Source organism: Lepisma saccharinum, chromosome 26, assembly GCF_977018435.1.
Source record: "Lepisma saccharinum chromosome 26, izLepSacc3.1, whole genome shotgun sequence".
NCBI lineage: Eukaryota > Metazoa > Arthropoda > Insecta > Zygentoma > Lepismatidae > Lepisma > Lepisma saccharinum.
In genome coordinates, this window is record NC_139254.1 from 29,773,591 (window position 1) to 29,794,825 (window position 21,235).

Here is a 21,235-nt window from a genome sequence, read left to right on the forward strand (position 1 = left end):
CGTTGGGTTGGTGAAATTCTCAAGCGATAAGTGTTGCGTGCCCCTTGTTGCTTTGGTGCACAATCTCCCTAAAGCAAGACACTCATTGCATCGTGCATGCACGAACAACAAACCACGGCAACATGTTGCAAGCTATTGAGGAAATGGCCCAGTTTGAGCGACGCACAAGCGACAAAGCGACACGTGTGACTTATCATGTCGCCTAGATCTGTTGTTGGAATGTGCAGTTTTTCGTGTCGCCTATCTGTTGTTCGCCCAATTAGCAGCGAACGCTTGCCAATTCGCGATTAAAATTAACCGATATGCCATCTGGTGGGATTTTCAGGAAGTACTCTAAGTAGGATACGTTGTGTTGAAGTCGTTTAAAGCATGGGGAATATGCGAGAGAGTAAGGTCTACTGTTCAGGTTTGTTTTTTTGCTCTAAATTGTTTTATGGGTCAGAACGAATTGAAAGTTTTCATGTGTTTCCACCCCGTGGAATCAACAAAATGAAATTTGTTAATAAATCAGGGAAAACGTAATTGACAGAAGATTGGTATGGCGGATATAACACTGTAATTCGGCAAGGAAATTATGAAGAATGCATGAGTCTGCTTACTTTATTTTTCGAGAGATAAATATATATTACCATGAAAGTAAAGTTTAAATTGTAAACAAAGCCTTTTTTTTTTTTTCGAAAAATCCTGAAGCATCTTACCCAATGCGTCCATGTATTATCGGTATTACATATGTGTGAAATTTGGAACAGGTGCAAGTCGATTAAGAGAGAAGATGAAAATAGTTTGAGAATGAATTAATGTCAAATGTAACCAGAAAAAAAGTGGACATGCTAATGTTAATGTTTATTTCAGTACAATGTCCTTTTTCAGTGAGTATAGCCTGGTCATGAAATCGTGAATATTATTATTAAACCAGCCTTTCTCTTTCGAGAAACAACTACAACGATATGTTCGCAATTTTCTCCTGTCCCAGCTTTTCAAGTACAAGTCAATTTCAATTCCTTTATTTTCAAATAATTTGCAAGAACCCCAGTTACAACATGACGTGCAGATGATACAGCACTGCTTTGGACAACCAGTGCGTACATATAGTTTTGTCTGCATTTTCCGTGTTATTTTTGCCTATCATAATTAAATGCTTCGTTCTCAGTACAGCTTCACGTTTGTTAGAGTATCTGGAATTCACATCGCATTCGCAATATTTAAATATAATGCATAATTTAAACATTTTCTACCATACCAGTAATTACAACACGCTGCTATTTTGTACTACTCCTGAATGTAAACAAAGATTTATCCTACTTAGAGTGGCCATATTGGAAGCGACACTAGCTCTTAGTTGGGAACTCTCCCTGTAGAGCGTCACTTCGGTCTCAGCACCCTTCCTTTAAGGAGCTTTCCGACCGAAGTAACAAGTAGCACGCGAATACGCCATATGAACGTATTGTTTGCTGTTTGAACTTCATGTGCAATGAATGCTATTTTACAGTCTGGAACAGGGGCGGCACCAGAATTTTTCGACCGGGTGGGCAGAAGCTGCATATTGATAAATTAGGGTGGGCAGTACAAATGTAAGGCATTAGATGAGTGTGAGTAACACGTACCACCCCCCCTCTCTCACTTGAGATTTCCCTCTTACCTTGTGTAGAAAGCGATTTGGACACAAGGAATTCATCAATACTAATCATCGTATCTTTCTTACATATCATTTGGGCTGTAAGTGTGACCTTTTCGAACATACTCAAATGCCAACCTCCCTCCCATAGGCGCGACTCCATGGGGCTTGGGGGGGGGGGGCTCATTAATGTTAATGATGTGGGGGACCATCAATTTTGGGGGGCTGAGACCGCTAAACTATCAACTTTGGGGGGGGGGGCTATGACCGGAGACAGCAAAACACATGACTTATTACTATATACTAAGTATATAATTATGAGCATTGTTAACATTTTTACTAAAAAGAGTTTCATAATAATGAGGTGAACTTTTCTAACGTTGGAAGCGGCTCCGGCACCCACCCAGCGTCGAATAACATGGGTACCTGGGGGAAACCCTGGGGGGTAAAGGCGGTCAGGGGCGTGATGCTGATCACATCATCCCCACTCACGACCGGATCAAGAAAGTGTGGGGCATTACCCCCACACCCCCTATACGCCTTCATGGCGTAGTGCTAAGCACAGGGGAGCCCTTTACCTTTTTTTAATAATGAGGTGATATGACAATTATACCAGTATGTTGTTAGTGAATTCTGAACAATTTGAGGTCATAAATATGACTTTCAGGCAATATTGATATGTAGGATATTTAGTTATCCTCGAAATCTCTTCATCTAGTCCAAAGAATAAGGGTAAAATAATTCTAAAGTCTTTGAGTTTATTTAACACTGGCTTGCAGTAAAGTACACAAGGATAGGTTATGAAAAGTCTGTATTGCGAAAGCGGGAACGGCTATGATCAAAGGCATTATTGCTAAAGCACGGCATGCTATGTTAAATTAAAAATTAAATGCAAAATTAAATTTAAAAAGTAAAATATTTTAGCAAGAACAAAAAAGTAAAACTAATTTTCCTGCGATTTGTGTTAGCATTTATGTAAATAATTCAATAAAACTTAAATATTGTAAATATTTGTTATTTTATGGGTACGTCAACACTAAGGTTATTTGCACCCACCACATGTCCTTTCTTTACAAGTCTGTAGCGAACATTAAAACACACCCATGCCCTCGCCGGGACTCGAACCCGAGACCTCCGGATCAAAGTGAGTTGAGTCGACCACCCAACATGCTCGGCTACCGAGGCCAGCATAAAACTGTTCCGTTGGCCTCTTAATGTAAATACATAGCCTACTTTTCAATAAAAATGTTAATTTTTATCTAAAAAACAAATGAGCAGACACACGTTTTTCATGTTATATTTAATTTGCATGAGGAATATCATAGCTGCTTAAAAACTGCTATACGAAGACGTAATTTTTATTTTTAAAAAAGGAAGGGAGTGAGTCATTCATTTATTTCAGAGATCAGAGCCCCCCAAATAATTTTGACAAGTCAACGCCCCTGCTCCCTCCTAAATAGTACATCCCGGAAACTGTTTTCTTGTAGACAAATGAATATCTGGCGCCTGTAACCGCACTCAAGATAATCATCTTTTGGTGTCTTGTTGCCTTGTGTGTTTGTTCCTTCATGACGTTCATCTAACTACCATTCAACCTCACCGTTACCATTGGTCAAAAGTAGCAGAAAGTCGAAATATAACAATGAGTCAAATCAGTCTTGATTACTTTCCACAAATAGAGTATCAACAGTTCATAGCACTTCGAAAGTTGAGGTGGTAATTTCAACTCCACAATGCTTCATTTTTTATCAAAACAGATAACTCCGCGAACAACGACGTCTCAAATATTTTTGTCCGTACGTGAAAGAAATAGTTTAAATCTCAGGCCAAACCATGAATGTCCGGTAGGAGGGGGTGCAAGGAAAGCACGCCCCCCTGGAAAATGGGTTTTACCATAAACTTATACATTACACACACACATATATATTTCATTTCATTTACAGTAATTTATGTTAATTATTGGAAGGGTGCTGCAGGAACATGACAGCTTCCATTTTAATAAGTATTTTTTTGAGGGGGCAGCACTATTATCAGGGCCTTTCCGATGGCGCAGTGTTAGCATGGTTACCTTATAATCAAGGAGTCCAGGATTCGATACCCAGTGCAGGCACATAGTGGTTCGGATCGCACTTTAGACTGTAGGTCCACTGTGTATAAAGTGGACTTAAGATACCAAATCAATCAATCAAAGCACTATTATCGGGGGGAATATGTCTCGTTTGCCTCCCCTGGAACAAGTTACCATGCTTGTCCCTCCCTGGAAAAAATGCTGCCACCGTCCATGGGTCAATCATAATAATAGTTTAATTCACCTCTTAAATGGACCCATCTTATGTTATGATAAAATGATATGATTGACAGAGTTATTTCTGTATATCGTCTCTCCGATCGCATATCACTCTCGTCTTATAATTAATGGGCCCTGGGTTCAATCCCCAGTGGAAGCCAATGCGCACTCGTTAGGACTGCAGTTTAAAATGAAGATCTAATGACAATTAGTCTATTTGAGCATGTGGACTTTTTATTCAAATAAAATCACTCTTGGATTATTGTCCTGATTATTTATTTTTTCATTAATTTGGCTGTCTCATTATAGGTCCCGGACAACCTCGAGTCAAAGTTTCTTTCCACCCCTTTCTTCATCTTCTTTGAAATTCATGCAAGTTAATCATAAGAACTGCATAACTGATAGTGAAAATTTATATTTTGGAAGAGAACATGTAAATAATGATAGCCACTAATTACATCAGTTCAGTAATACTATAGATATTTTCCAAACCTACAAAACTGTTACATTAAAATTTGGTCACCTCGGTATGGTAATGATTGTGATTACTCGTTATTAATTAGAACAACTTAAAAATTGTAATTTTAAAAACATTGCATTATTTGAAGAAGACAGATATGTAAAGAAAAGTGTGATTGAATAAAGAAAGTGACACATCAAATTACCTGCGGATTGGTTATCGCGCCAGAGGTCCCGGGTTCAAATCCCGGCCTGAGCATGGTTGGTTTTTTGAGTGTCCTTTCATCATCATCATTCATACTCATCATTGCAATTAAGGCAAGGAAGATGTTTTTTTTATTAGTATTTATTACTTTGATCATACCCAGGCCGAGATTTATGTGCTGGTCCGGTGTTGACAACATCAAGAACTCACTCCCATCTATGCACAGTTTCAGTTAGTCTATAACCTTTAGCCCAAGTCATGTAAGATGGTTAGTTATATTTTTTTCACAGTCCTAATATCTTTCTTTCTTCAATATTTGGCTGATTTCAAAGCAATTTTCCACCATTGAAGGCTGGAAGCTGCAACCATCCAAATCCTCCTAAATCCTGATTAACTCTTGATCATAAACCTCATAATTGTGAGTATCCCATAAAACTTGCTAAGCCTGTTGATTCCTTCTAATCATAGCTGTGCTCATTAGATTACATTTTAAAAAAAGAGTTCTGGTAGTGCCTTTAGCTTTCCAATGAGAAAATTAAGGAAGTAGAAACAAAAGGTTAAATTAATTTCATTCAACAAGATATTTGCTACAGCAAAGCTTGTTATGGGATAAATTGAAACTTGTGAACTTTCTAGTATCTACAATATTCACAAGTAAAATATACATAGAGTGAGGACCAGCCTATACTTACAGAACTGTTTCCTAATTGTATATATTTATTGAATTTGATTGGGTGGGCACAGGAATTTTTGGGTGAGCGCTTGCCCACCCATTCCCACCCTTGTCGCTTGTCCCATTGGTTTGAAAGTTTCCTTACACTCATGTCGATGGCACTAAGAAAGTTTTGTGGGGTTCCCCTTGTCGTTTCATGGAATCCTCATTATCATCATCACCGCAATTAGTTGAAAGGGGAAGAAAAGAGACAGTAAATATCCAAAATACAAATGCTTCAGTGTGTATATCTTTAAAAGAAATGATGATGATGCTAATAATAATGAACCTAATTCATACACAAAAATTTAGTTGCCAAGAGCATTCCACGCGTATTTTTTCTCCCATATTATTAACAGGATATTATTATTAATTATTATTAATATGACGATAACAGGACGTGGTTGACTGTCTAGAATGTTCGTTAATATCTTCGCGACCACTGTACCAAATATCATAGCAATTATCACATTCATAGAAATGCTTCATGTAAAAGAATCAGACGTTGCAGCGAAAACTCCATACTTCCATTATAAGCAGACGAATACCAAGCACCGGGTTCAACACCAGCACCTGTAGCGGATCATTTTCGAGTGGAACCAACCAGAGCATGCAGAACTGTGCTGTTTTCCTCACTACATTATTCAAGGTGCTGTACTTTTGACTGATTGTTGTGAGAAGCGAAAAAAAATATAAAAGAAATGGGAACAATTGAAACGTGTTTACTTCCTGTCAGGTAGTTCTTGTGCCCGCACAACAATGACTGAGAAGGTTTTCCTTCAATAATATTCACATGGCTATCAATTGTCAGTGGGATATAAAATAGTGGGGGAGGGGGTTATTATTGCTCTAGAGACGACATCTGCTTTTAATTTCTTCATCCGTAATTTCCTTATCCTGATATGACATCAATAATATAAACTATCCGTTGCACTAAAGTTATGAAGAATAAATTATAAAGTAACTATTATATGTAAAACAATTACGAAATTATACAGAAATATGTCTTATTACAAGCAAATTGTAGAAATATGTTGTAAAAATGCGAAATTGGTAAAATATGCCTTATCAATTGCATCTAAAGATATCAGTTCGGCGGTTACACAGAGATAGGTAATTAACTCTGATACACTTACTATTCATTTTTCCGCGAAAGTTTTTTTCAGCGATCGATTTCGCCACTCATCTGCCAGACGAGTAGCAAAATCAATAGCTGAAAAAACTTTTGCAGAAAAATGAATAAGTGTATCAGAGTTAATGCCTTATCAAGTTCATCTATTTCGGTTGATTTTCATCAGATACGTAAAGATCTCATCCCATTTTTTGATCCGATGCCAAATAAAATATGTATATGTTATAACATAAAGTCCTGGGCCCCGAGTAATTATAGATGAGTGTCTCCTTGAATACAGAGTTCTTAACGTCATAAAAGTAAAAAAGTCCTAGAAATTCTGCTTTAATCAATATAGGTTGAAGTGTAAACACTCTCACTATACAAGAATGGCCACCATGTAGACACTAAGCTGGGCATATGATCTATAGAAATCTACACTAGTACTTGCATTACATGAATACATTCACACTAAATCTTTGCAAGGTGTATTAAGCTGCTTGTTGATGTTGCATAGGCATTGTTGTTTCTCGTAAACTATGTGCCTTTTGTAGATTTGAAGATAAATGAAACTACATTTCATAACGGAGATACAATTAAAGCTAAAGGTTAGAAGCGAGAACATTCAACATGACAACTTATTGGCAGACATTGTACTGCTTAATGCATTTCAGAGGTAGGATGTTTTTCATCAACCCATTTTTTGCACATGTGAGAAAAATATACTAATGTCCAAAATTAAAGCAACAAACGGAAATTCTTTCCTGTGTGTCGATTTGACCACATAATACGATCAGGTGATAGTAATATTTATGATGTCATAGACAACTGGTTAAAGATAGAAAATAAACTAACCTTAATGTGCCAGGATTTATCAACAAAAAAATCACGATAGGAACAGGTTATACTTGCACAATTTATATATAAAAAAAAAATCACACTAGGAAAAGATTTCTGTTTGTTGCTTTAATTTTGGACACTAGTGTATTATTGTCTTTCACAAAACATGTTGCAGAGTCTTTTTGTTCAACACTTCATTATGAAATTTTGAAAATATTCTAAATCCTGTAGCTAAGTGGAAACCACTGTTCTGGACAAATATTAGCATCCCATCAGAAATGGCTGAAATATCTAATGCTTGTCATAATGATGTAATGATGAATTATGATACATTGATATTGTCAGGGTTGCTGCTACGCATCTGGAAAATCTGCAAAACAGGGAAATGTCAGGGAATTTGGCTTGTCACGGAAAAATCAGGAATTTTGCAGATCATCTGGAATTTACGTGTATTTTGGAGTCTGCAAGAGAAAAAGTTGCAAAATGAACACAAGCAGTTCACTTCCACTTCAGTTCTTATGATTCCACTACCAAAAAAGATTGTTTTTTTTCTTTCATTCTTATGATTCTCAGTCTTGTACAAAATTATGGTTCCTTCGAATTTCTGTAATAAATTTTCACTTTTATAATACTAGATATACGAAAGAATACTAGATATTAGGAAGAATATCAAAGTAAAACTTGCACACCAGATATGTGATTGATAACTAAAGTACATTGACAATATGATCGTAATTATCGGAAAGGAAACTCATTATGAATGTGTGAATTACTCACAATAGGAATATAACACGTACTTTAAAAATATTAAAAAAGCACAAAAATGGTACTTACGTTTTATGACATACTCATAAAACGTAAGTACCATTTTTTGTGCTTTTTGAATATTTATAATATTTTTAAGGTACGTGTTATATTATCGGAAAGGTTGGTGAAGATGAGGTTATCATTTATTATTTTATAGATCTTAGTCTTGTTGCCATTTCCTGTAGAATTTCTATATGCAACAAAAATTTCTCCAGATGCTGTGTACTTATAAATGTAAGCAAAAAATCAGCATTTTCTACGACACTAAATCTACCAGAAAATGTAAAATTGTGTATGGTTTATGAACTTTTTATATTGTGGAGATCTGTTATGGTGAAATAATGTACCTCTGTTGCCCTAGCCTTAAGGCTAGATGCATGTGATTGTAGCACCCAATATATTTGATGCCGATTGTAATTGTACATTTTACTTTTCGAATTTTTACGTGTTCTTGTGTGTGTAGAATGAAATTTGCTAGAAAAAGTTGTGAAAATGAATATTCATAATAATTAATGGATTATATGTTTAATTGAGGTGCTCAGAATAATAACGGCAGATCGCAACCAAAGTTCATTTTGAGAAAAAATACATTATCTGTTTACTTTCAAAACTCAGGAGATTTTTAACATTATGACGTAATTTTTTTAGGTTCTTTTAAATATGGTTTTTCATTTTTATCTACAAATTCTTGAACCATTGTGGTTAATAGTTTCAGAGATTTTGTTCTGTTTACTAGAAAAAAATATATTTGGTCTAGGAATTAATTCGTGCGCCTGGACAAGAAATGGCGTAACGAGCGTATCGTCCCACAGTTCCGTGTATCCACACATGCGTTGAAAACTCCTGTCAGCGCGTATCGTTCGTAGTATAGGGTAGTTGATTGACGCGTCAACAACAGCATTTTGTAGTCAACTGAACATGGTGCGGTTTAGAAGTGGTGATTTCGGCCTGGATGACCAAGAGCAACCTGGACAGCCAAAAAATTTGAAGACGAAGAATTGAGAGCATTGCTCAATCAGGATTCGTGTCAAACACAGGAAGAACTTGCAGAAGCATTAGGCGTTGATCAAACAACAGTTTCCAAACGCCTCAAAGCCATGGGAATGATTCAAAAGATGTCACATTGGGTTCCACATGAATTGAACGACAGAGACGTTGAAAGACAAAAAACCATTTACGAATTGCTGCTTCAATGCATCGCATTGTTACTGGCGATGAGAAGTGGATCCATTACGAGAACCCGAAACGAAAAAAAGGCCTGGGTGAAGCCAGGTGAACCAGGTCCAGCACAACCGAAACGAGATATTCACTGTGCAAAGGTTATGCTGTGCATATGGTGGGATATGAAAGGTGTGGTGTACTTTGAGCTGCTGCAACCGGGTGAAACTATTAATGGAGAATGTTATCGACGACAATTAATGCGTTTGAAGCAAGCTCTGGCCAGAAAATGACCAGAATGGGAGAACAGATATGATAAAACTTATTTTTCAACATGATAACGCTCGCCCACATGTCGCAAAACCGGTCAAAAACTATTTAGAAAATGTCAGATGGGAAGTTTTACCCCACCCGCCGTATTCACCAGATGTTGCTCCTTCAGACTACTACTTGTTCGATTGCATGAATAACGATTTGATTGGACAGCGGTTCACTTCTTCAGAAGATATCGAAAAATGGGTCTCTGACTGGATCGCTTCAAAGGATGAGGACTTCTTTCGCCACGGAATCTGTAACTTGCCTGACAGATGGGTGAAAGTGGTGGCTCGTGATGGACAATATTTTTCTTAAGGTATTTATGTATTTTGTGTTTGAACTACAGCTTCAATGTGTGCGTAACAACCGCACGAATTAATTCCTAGACCAAATACACAAGTGAAAAAATGGGGTAAAACTTATTTATTGAGTTTATCTTTAATTAACATATTGTATTAATCCAGCTCCATTCCCAGATTTTCACATTCTTCTTCAACATCAACACCATCAGGAACAAGATTTTTATAAAAATCATGATAGACGGGTGGTATATATTTCAATAGTTGCATCAGGTCATTGTATCCAGCTTTCTTAATTTTTCTCTGTTCACTGTACTTCTGCTGTAACGTTAGGCTATATACCGGCCAATCGTAACCTAACCTAACTTAACCTGAGTCTAAATTAAACAAATAGGCATTCTACTTATTTTAATCACCAAGGCTATAAAAATCCAAAAACAATGTGTCCTTCACATCACCAGACAAACGTTGAAACACGCAAGTTGAATCAGGAAAGTTACAGCACTTCTCTAATGGTTGATGCCTTTTTTCTGAAACCACAGTTAAAGTTTTTGTTACATATGACTTGCCACTGTTTCTGCATAACTTCCGTTGGTAAATTTCTTATATCCAGAAAACAGCTGAAATTTGCTAGTTCATTTAATTTGAATATTCGTACTTACATATTCTGCATTGAGAAACATTGTTGAAGGTGGCATTTCACTTATTTCACAAAAATAAGCTCTATTTGCTCATATCGAGTAAGTTTTCTTCATTTCTTTTTGCCTTCGTTAACACTCAAAATGGCAGTCACAGTTTCACTACCGTACTCGGCATGCAGTGTTTGCACCCCACTCCACCCAAAAATACCTACGTAGCCCCACAAACCATTGATGCCTAGCCCCATGAACCATTCATACATAGCCCCACGAACCATTTCCAGTAAGGTAAGGTAAGGTAAGGTTAGGTTGGGTCACGTTTAGGTTAGAATAGTTATAAATTGGTTTAGAAAAAATAATGCGTAGCCCCACACACCATTCTCACATAGCCCCACAAATCATTGACACAACCCCACGAACCATTGACATATAGCCCCACGAACCATTGACACATAGCCCCACAAACCATTTGCGGAAACGTACCTTCTTCAGTTACAAAAACACGTGTTTGGAAACACTGACCGGCATTGACCGTGGTTACGTCATCACATACAGGCAACAGCTGGCTGGAAGGAAATGGATGCAACAGATTTTGTGCATCGGTCACACATTTATATCCAAAAATAGATGATTTACCGGCAAAATTCAATGAACGATGCGAGAAAACACTTCCGCAACTATAAAGAAACTGCATTCGGTAAGTAATTTCTCCTGTAAATTTGAAGAAATCCGTTTTCCGGATATAAGAAATTTACTCTTCCGTTTGTTTATTACCCATTCAGTTGAGTTTTTCACTCGTTTTTTTACCTTTTTTTCGGAGATTCTGGCATAACAACACACTCAGTCACGGACGCTGCCATATTGTCTACAACGCCACTGAACTCGTAGCGGACATAAACAAAAGCACACACAGTTGGGATATGTCATTTTTCCACTGATAATATTTTCATTTTCCTTACGGACGAATTTTAAAGGTGGAATATGAGAGTTTTGGCATATAGCAATTCTTTTGATACTTCAGCATATGAAAAGTAGTTGGCAGCAGTATACCATCATACTTGTATCTCAAAATTCGAGGTTGGTTGGGATCTGCCGTTATTATTCTGAGCACTCAATTGAAAAACATAAGGTTCAAAAACAAAAATCATGATGATAAATATGTCTGGAAAAATTTCATTTTTGCACTGGAAAGCCTGGAAATGTCATGGAATTTCATAATCAAAAAAATCGTAGCAACCCTGATTGTGTAGGATGAATAATGAGCAGATAAATGCAGAGAGCATGCAGTAGAAAAAATAGAAATTGCAAAATGTAAAAGTTTATTAATATAAAATATGTACAGATTTTCCTTCAGCTTGGTCATTGTAAACATAACTGTAACAAAGCTTTTACAATAATTTAAAAAATGTTGCAAACTTTTTTTTGTACATTATATTAGAAGTTTCTGGTTAGTGGAGCTGTAAATGTCAACTTATCAAATGAGCTTCAAAATTAGTTTAGTAGATCATATCTGAGGTGAACTATAAAGTAGGTTGGACTCAGCAAAATTTTCTTTCTGAATAGCCACAGACAAAATTTCTTCTTAAATTTACACACTCCATTTAGTTATATACCTGAAAATACCATACATTAGAGACAAACTTAAACTTTTTACACAATGTTTATTGTAAGGATCAAATGTATACTATATTGAAATTAAATCAGTCACGTTATAGTAAGGGGAGATATGAAATAGATATCTAAAACTATGTTTCTGAAGTGATGCCAAGTCTCAGATACATATGTGTGCCAAAGAAAAGTGTGTGTACAGTGGAACCAGGAGTAAAAAGTTAAAGATCCAGGAAAATGTAAAATATAGGAATGTAGGGTTCCATTGCACCCACTTCAAAATTCTCAAAATACTTCCTAGAGTTCTTTGTGTCAACTTCAGAAGGTGAAGAAAAAACTAAAAGTGAAAAATAAGGTTAAAGTTAAAGGAGAATATTAAGATTTAGTTTATCAGTCCATTGAGGTTGTAGCTATCAATATAAGGGCCTCACCAAAGACAGAGCTTTATTGTTTGCTATTCTTTTGTGTCCTATTTGTAGGCCAGAAGGTTTATCGTGGTGCATTTCCTGCCACTCAGTTGTCTGTCATCTGCAGGCAATTGTTCGCAACTGGCAGTGCTGCAAAGGTCCTTGGAAAGGAAATTCTTCACCACTTGCTATCAGATATACCTGCTCCTCTGTGTTGGTTCCTCCCCCTCCGTGTTGCTGTGAATTTGGTAACCAAGCACTACAATTTCCCCTCTGAAGGAAAATGTCAGGGTATGGTTGCCAGAGAACAGAGCACATGTCTTCTTATTGGATAGAAGCACTGATGTGATAGCAAGCAAGATCTGTCAGTAGATGCTAGACTATTTAATAGTGAGAACTGAAAACTATAGCTGAAAAGACACTTTAATTTTCCGTTCCAATAAAAAGGGGTGCATTACTTAAATTGTTTTTTTTCTGGTGTGCTTGTTAATCTTCATTGTTCTTATTACTAAAAACTGTTATGATCCTGGTAAATAATACAAGTATCTAGTGTGCCTAATAAAATAAATTCAACTGTGACAATTTTTGTAGTTTCAGTCTAATCTTCATCTTTTTAACCTGAACAATAATTTATGTTATTTGTAGTTTTATTCAAACTTCCGTGGTGGCATCTACATGGTTTATTTGCCTCTTTAATTAGTGTTTATGACCAGGGTGACTGCAATAGTTTTGCCTCAGAAAAAGAAACTGTGTATTTTAACCAGGGCTAAGCCAGTACCTATACCAGCTGATACTTTCCAAAGTCTGGGTGTTACGTAGAATCGGCAAAAATGTCACGTGACACTTTCAGGGAGTAACATGCAGTAACAAAGTAAGTTACTTTTTTAAATGTGTAACTTGGCTTTTTCAAAGTAACAAGTAATCGAATGAAATTATCTTGTCCCAGTTTTGTGGTGTATCAAGAACCAAATGCTTGACCTAATTATCTTGTCGAATAAGTAGTGTGTGTTGATGACAAAATCTAAGGGAGCTTTCATGGAGTCTAAATATGAAAATTATGCACAATGCAGTTTTTTTTAGTTTTTTTTTTCACCAAGTAGGGATAAATTAATTTTATTATTAAATAATTGACTCGTCTGAAATTTAATATTTTATAGCAAAAGTGAGGAAATTGCTCTGGTATATAGGGTGACCATACGTCCCATTCTGACAGGGTCAGTCCCGTTTAGGATACGTGTCCCGCTCGTTCCGTCCATATTTTAAAAATCCTTAATATGTCCCGTTTTATAAAAATCTAGAAGTTAGCTCGAAAATTAGATCTAAATTTGAGACATTTCATGCTAAGAGAAGTCAATGGCATATTTTAAACTAGTGTCATGGAAACACTGTTTCAAGTTATTCATAGAAATTTGTTAGTTTTTTATATTTAGCGTCGCTTTCCTGCCACTTTTGGCTAATTGCACATAACAATTTAAATGCTACAATTTCATCGAGATATTTCGAGTAGGCAGCAGTTTACTGTTTAAGTTATCCCGCATCTCGGTTCTTATTGTTTTGTGTGGGTTCTGTTATTTCTAGAGCAGTGAATAAGTATGACCAAAAAGTGTGCATGTAGTTTCAATGCGGGCCTGCACAAAGGATTTAAATTCCTGCATCTCGAAACAAAATCAAAAGACAATTCCTAATAAATTGGTTAAAGCTAATACTATATTTTCTAGTTTAACTAATAATAATAATGAAAATAGTTTTACGATTGCCTATATTTCAGGACGGAGTACACTGACTTCCTTGAAACATCCCGTTTTCGGGTCAAAATATCAGTCACCCTACTGGTATAGCTCCGATGGAAAACATATTAAAATTATAAGTATTCTGAACTACTTTCAGTTGTTACAATTTCAAGCATCGATATCAGTGGGAATCCATAAGAGCATCAGCATTAGTATACTGTTCAATGGCTCACCACAATCATTCATAAAAATACCAAAGTAGAAGGAATTTGCACTAGAATGGGGGTAGATGGGGAAAAAAGCTGTGCATTGCACCATGCCATGAGGTTAGGGCTCTACACATTCTCGCTTGCTGCTGTAGTGGAGGTGATGTGATCAGCACCATGGTCCAGCTGCCTTTCCCCTAGTCACCCATTGATTAGATGCTAGGTGATCCCTAGAGCTACTTCATACATGGACATTGGTAGAAAAATACTCACCTGGGATGATTACTCACTCCAGGAATCAAACCAAGGTTTCCTGTATGACAGGAACCCTACTGACTGGACAACCGTGGATAAATTAGATGATATTTATGCTAGTATCAGAGCCATATGCTACAGGCACTTTTACCAACAGAGTACCTATTAATCTAACCCATTACGAATACACATATTCAAAAATGCTTTATCATTTGCCTTTCTGCCTCGGCTTGCAATGGTCCTGGATTCAATGAATCACATTTGACAACCTCCGATCCCTTCTTGTTCTTGTTAACTATGCCTTTTTCACACTAGCCTATCGCTCACTCCAGATACTTGTTTTGCCAGAGAATAAGATTTTGAAAAATGGCCAGTCACATTGTAATCAAAGAGTTCCATGATTTGATTACTGGGAGGGGCATTGTTGATGTATTCATTGCCGCTGTTAACTGACTTGTTAGAGTGGATCCCAATAAGTTGAACAATAAATTAAATTTTTCAGGTAGCTTCCCCACTGTTGTTACACTGCTGGGTTAAGACCAAAAATTTAAGTCCCCACTAGGAATACAACTTGAGATTGCTTACATCAAAAACTGCAACATTATACCCAGGCCAATCTTATCTTCTGGCCCACATTCACAGCCCAGAATGGTTAATTTGACAAAATCATCCTGTTTCACTGATGGCTGCTTTGGGAAGGAGGGATTCTAAGGTTGCTGCTTGTTGCCCAAACAGGGGGCAGTGGCAGGCCTAATTTGCTGTTCGACCGCAAGTTTCTTTGTAGGTAAACGTGGCAACAGCAGGTCACTGCCACAAAGGCAGTCCCTGTGCCGGGACTTAGCTTGGCCGGATTCGTAACAACCAGGCTATGAAATCCTCTACTTTATCTGCATTGTCACAAATATCGCGATATGTGTGGTGTTAAATCCAGTATTTGGAAGTAAAGGGCTACTTGTAATGAAGTAGGTTACTTTTTGAAATGTGTAACTTATTACTTTTTTCAAGTAACAAGTAATGAAGAGTAGTAACTTTTACAGTTACCCAGTTTTGTGCTGTATTTAGTACTAAATGCTTGACATAATTTTGTCGAATAGAAAGCGTGTAAAAAATGTACAAAGTGACAAATGGCACATGCAAATGCAGGCACCAATCAAATGCATTCTTGGTGTGAAACATTGCTGTTCATGGGTTTGTTTGTTACAAGTGAGATGTGCCACATGTTGATTGTCGTTATGGTGTAAAAACTCTCTTAAGCAAGTAGTTACACCCTTTGTGTTAATGTTTGTGAGTGCTGCAAAACTTACAGCCTATCATATTTTCTGTTGCATTAATTGCCCTTTAGCATTGAAATGCTTCTAAGAATTCCAGTCATCAGTGAGCAACCGTAACACAACTGATAGTTAGTTATGTTTTACAGTAATTGTAACTCAAATATTTTTAAAAACTAAAACTGGCTAAGTTGCTACATTTGTACTAATCCTTAAATGCCTAAATGGTAAATTTTGGTATTTTCACCAATTATTGTTCCTGACATTCATTTTTTGTATTGATTCATGAACTTTAAGTTGCCTCATGACTAATTTTATCACTGGCATAGCCACATGATGGGATAGAAGGCAGGGAGAAAGACATTTAATCCACAGTTTTTAAAATGAAGATTAAAAGCCCCTGATACAGTCCAGTCACAAAAAAAATAGCACCACTCTTAAAAATTGCATGTTTAGCGTGATTTAATAATAACAATAACCCATGCTCGATAGCTCTCGAATGGCCTAGGCCGATCTCCTGACTGACAGTCTCCCTCCCACAATCCTACCTAGAGATGTGGAGATCTTCAACCGGTAATGGGGTGACGTGGAGGCACGTCGAACCCTCAGCCATTATAGGATACATCCGAGACCAGGTTATGCTACTCTCTTGTAGTTTCCAAATTTCCTCACGATGGTGGTTTGCACAGGACGAAAACCTAGAGACTTAACCCAGGCAGACTTGAACCCATGCCATCCAGCAGTTGGGAGTCCAAAGCACAGCCCCATAGACTACACGTCCATGGAGAGGACGATTTAATAATAATAATCATAATTTTTATCCACCCTGTATGCGACCATGGCTCCACCCTTGCTCTGGTTAGGTTCACAGGCTCAGAACAAAAGAAATTGTTTTCTATATCATCCAGTTGCCAGAAGATCACATAATTCATAGCAGAGCACAAACGAAGTGGTGCTATTTTTTTGTGACTGACTGTAGTTCTCGAATGGAAATTTCTACATAATTTTTGGACACATGATTTTTGTATTAGAATGGACCATATACATAAGTACCATTTGCAATACTAAAGAATAGTGGTGCCTCAGAGGGGGCATGGTCTAACTTAAATTGTACTGATTTTTAAAAATTGTAAACTTCTTTTACTTATTGACCTATCAGGGTGTCTACCAGTCAAGAATATCAAGAAATTGTTCTTGTGGTCAAGAATATTTGCTATTTGTTTTTTCACAGTATAGTGAATTTACATTGTTACGAGGGTCACTATTTATATTTTGAGCCTAACAATGAAAAAACAGGAATTTGGCATTGAAAACTGCTTTATTGTTTTTCAAAGTATTCTCCTTTATGGTCAATACACTTTTGCATTCGTTCGAACCATTTGTCAAAGCAGTTTTTCCAATCTTCTTGAGACACCTCCATAATATGGTTTTTGAACACATCAACGGCGTCTTCCGCCGACGAAAATCGTTGTCCACGCAATTTATTCTTGACATTCGGGAACAAGAAGAAGTCATTGGGTGCCAAATCAGGACTGTATGGCGGATGACCCATCAATTCGATTTTTTGACTGTTCATAAAGTCGGTTGTTAGACGAGATGTGTGACAGCTGGCATTGTCTTGATTAAAAATGATCCGACGGTGTTTGTTTGTTTTCCGTATTTGACCGAAGACCTCTGGCAAACAAATTGTTGTGTACCATTCAGAGTTGACCGTTCTACATTCCTCTAAAGGCACAGTTGCCACATGACCAGTTTTCCCGAAAAAACAGGCGACCATTTGTTTCGATGTGCTTCGAGCGCGAACAACTTTTGTTGGATTGGGTTCATCTTGAAACACCCATACAGTCGACTGCTGTTTACGTTCCGGCTCATATGCATATATCCATGATTCGTCAACATACCTTTCTCACAGCTAAATGATCATGTAATATTTTACATATGCTGGTGGAACTAATGCCTATGGTTGCCTCAATCTCACAGTATGTCACATGACGATCTTGCAGTATTAGGTTTTGCACAGCATCAATGTTTTCTTGAACAACAACTGATTTTGGACGACCTTCGTGAATCTCGTCGGTGAGCGAATGGCGGCCACGATTAAATTCGTTATACCAGCGTTTCACAGTGGCAAAGGATGGGGCTTCATCGCCAAATGTGGAAGTAAGTTGATCGATGCACTCTTGTCTTGATAATCCACGTCAAAAATCGTAAAAAATCATCGCACGAAAATGTTCACGAGTTAATTCCATTTTATTGTTGTCGCGCAATCTCCAAGGCAACATAAACAACACAAATCAAGCTATTGACAAAACATTTGAAGTACGTTATGGTCAATAATGCCAGACGATTCCGTGCAAACGTCAAATCGCGCCTAACTTGAATCAGTGTTGCCAAGGCTCAAAATATAAATAGTGGCCCTCGTATATAAATATAATGGGATTTGATAAAATTGAATATTTGGAAATCTAAAATTGTATTCAGTTGTGGTTAATTAAGATTTGTTCACTTTGTTTCTTAAGAATTACATTCTTGTGTACATGAAGTTTTGTTAAAATATTAAATAATGTGACCCACGCACGATGAAGTCTGAACCATTAATTTTTACATGTTAGAGCAAATCTAAATCTCTTATGAAAGTAAAGTTTCAGTTTTCATCTTTAACCAGCCTTGTAGGGTTATTTCATTTAAAAATATATATATACTTTCTAAATTTACAACAACACCTAAGTAGGGGGTGATTAAATAAATGTTAAGAGAAAGGAAAAAGGTAAAGAAAAAGGAAAGAAAGGTCATGAAACAGTCAAGAATTTTGGATTTGTTATTTTGGTAGACACACTACCTATATGTGTATTATTTTATTAGCATGACACCGAATCGATGCTGTACAAAACTAGTACCATTTGTGATGTTACCCTTTTTAATTTAGAGTAGTATGCAATTCAATTTTCCATCTGGAAACAGGTCGGGTGTTGAGGCTTTACTACCAAGTCAGCCTGGGCATTTAAGTATTCATAAATAATTTATCTCCAGGATTTTGGAAACTATCTGCAGAATTCTTCTTTGAATAGTGATAGCTACATGTAAATGCAGAAAGAAAAAAATTAGCTAGGTGGTGATAGTTGATATCTGAATTTGGTGAATCAAAATATAAAACTACATATAATGTGGATGTTAAACATCTGGGTAAAGTATCCATGCTTTTTTCGTTATTTCTAATTTATTCATTCCACGTTTTGATACATCCATGTAAGTTCATATTTGACAGTGACGCATGTGTATGAGTCACAACATTCAATAAATAAATAAATTAATATCAACCATAAAAAGTATATTCTTGACATTTGATACAAAGTGCCTGAAGTTACATGGACAATCTGCAAAGATTTAAGTGATGTGGATGTGTTTCATGCACTACGTTTAAAATAAGACAGGCAGAAGAAAAAGCATCTAATAAAAACTTACGCGTACATATAGCTATACCCCCCTTTCTTACTTCCCACATTACTTACACCCTGGCCCAGCTAACTGTGGAGTACGGCCACTCATAGTGGCAGAGGAGGAGGAGAGAAACCAAGTGGTGAAAGCGCAGCGTTGCCAACTGCATGGTACAGACCTTAGTCTGCTAAAATGTACGGCTTATCAAAATTTGCCCTCTGTTTTATCCCTAATATTTCCCCAATAAATTAAGCCAAGCGTATGGACCTAGAGACAAAAATACGGTCTGTTTGCCATGTGCGTATGGTATTGTCACTTTCAAGAGTTTGTATTGCTTCCAGACCGAAGCAGGGAAATCGGGTAACCCCAGTTGCCCATTACATAATCCAGTTTCTCTCACTGTTCATTGGTGAAGCTGCCTTGCATCACTACTTGCACAGACACTTGTTCTCGTTCGCCTGGTCTACAGTTAGCTGGTACAGGGTTTACTTTTCTAATACATTACTATCTTATCTTAGTTCTGCTGGATCAGTTAGATTTGATTTATTGATTTATTTCAGAGTAGTAGCCAATTGCATGTAATTTATTACTAACAAAATGATAATCTGCTAAGAGTGCACCTCACTTTTCCTTAAATGTACAGTTATATAATAGCAGTATCTAGGACCTCCCTTTGGTGTAGTGGTAACATTGTTGCTTTGTAATAAATTTGTCCCAGGTTTGATACATGGTGGAGATCTGTAGTGGTTTTGATACCTCTTTAAAGTCCCAATTAGCCTAGTTGTGCATAAATTAACTGAAAACAAATGTCAATACTGGTATCCTATCACACTTTTATTTCAACAGAATTTACCAAGTGACTTCAAAATATTCAGACTGCTTAATCTTATTAATTAAAGATTAATATGGCTGACTGCATAAATAGCCGAATAATTTGTTCCTTCTTAATGCTACTGAATGAGCTATACCTACCCAGGAACTCTTATGTGACCCTGGCTAGCTATTCCAGCACAGAGGATGATGGTAACAATCAAGAACATATAAACTAGGGATGACATTCTCCAGTATAGATTTACCAATGTGTTGGTAAAAGTGTCGATAATTGCAAGGTATCACTAGTCTGTAATTTATTTCAAAATAACAAATATTTTTATTATTTTCCTGTATAAAGATATAATTGATATACAATGTTGTTATAAATTTCTAAATACACACTTTCATTTTCCAAGGCAAAAACCTGGTTATGTACATTAAGGAAGCAAATTAACTATTCGGGCTTTTCATAGAACATTTGCAGTTTTGTAACAAATTGGTAGAGTATCGTTATTGATATCAGTCCATTTCATTTAGCCAGACTTTCATATTGGTCCATCCCTAATGTAACTTCAACAAATCTGGGGAAGATGACCTTGGAGAGAGGAAATCTGTTGAGATAAACCTGTCTGTAAAGAAATCTATGAATAGTAACATCGACTGTGTTGGAACCAGTGGATATTGAATACTTGAGAATAGGCGTGGAGAGCCGGAAATTGAGACAAATTGTTGAGGCAAATTGAAGACAAAGTCGTTTATACACATTTTTGTTAGGAAGTTCAAGAATATAGGTGCTACCTGCAAGCTACTTGAGTATTCCAACACTCCATTGACAGATGGGAAAGTCATAAACAAGATTGGAAAATGAAGTAATTATGCCAATTTAATATTTGAAATCCTATTTATATATGGTAAGGCGACGTAAATAAATTCCAAGCACAAACATGGTTAATTCTCTTACACAAAAATATATTAATTCCAGGCTGCTTTTGTGAAAATTATTTTATTCATCTATCGATTCTAGCACTCACTGTAACCATTCACAGAAGGCTCAATCAACCTCTTTT

At 36.7% G+C, this 21,235-nt stretch overlaps 1 protein-coding gene across 3 annotated transcripts in view; it reads left to right on the forward strand.

The window, feature by feature from the left end:
• The window catches only part of LOC145979750 (endoplasmic reticulum-Golgi intermediate compartment protein 3), a 150,362-nt gene that overhangs the window by 76,890 nt on the left and 52,237 nt on the right, over positions 1-21,235 (forward strand). The window contains exon 9 of one of the 3 annotated variants that reach the window (XM_083112737.1): positions 12,534-12,849. The exons of the other annotated variants lie outside the window; for them this stretch is intronic. Within the exon in view, the coding sequence (XP_082968863.1) occupies positions 12,534-12,796 (263 nt within the window). The 3' untranslated portion in view covers positions 12,797-12,849. Of the gene's footprint in view, positions 1-12,533; positions 12,850-21,235 lie in introns of those variants that run through there. 3 annotated transcript variants of the gene reach the window in all.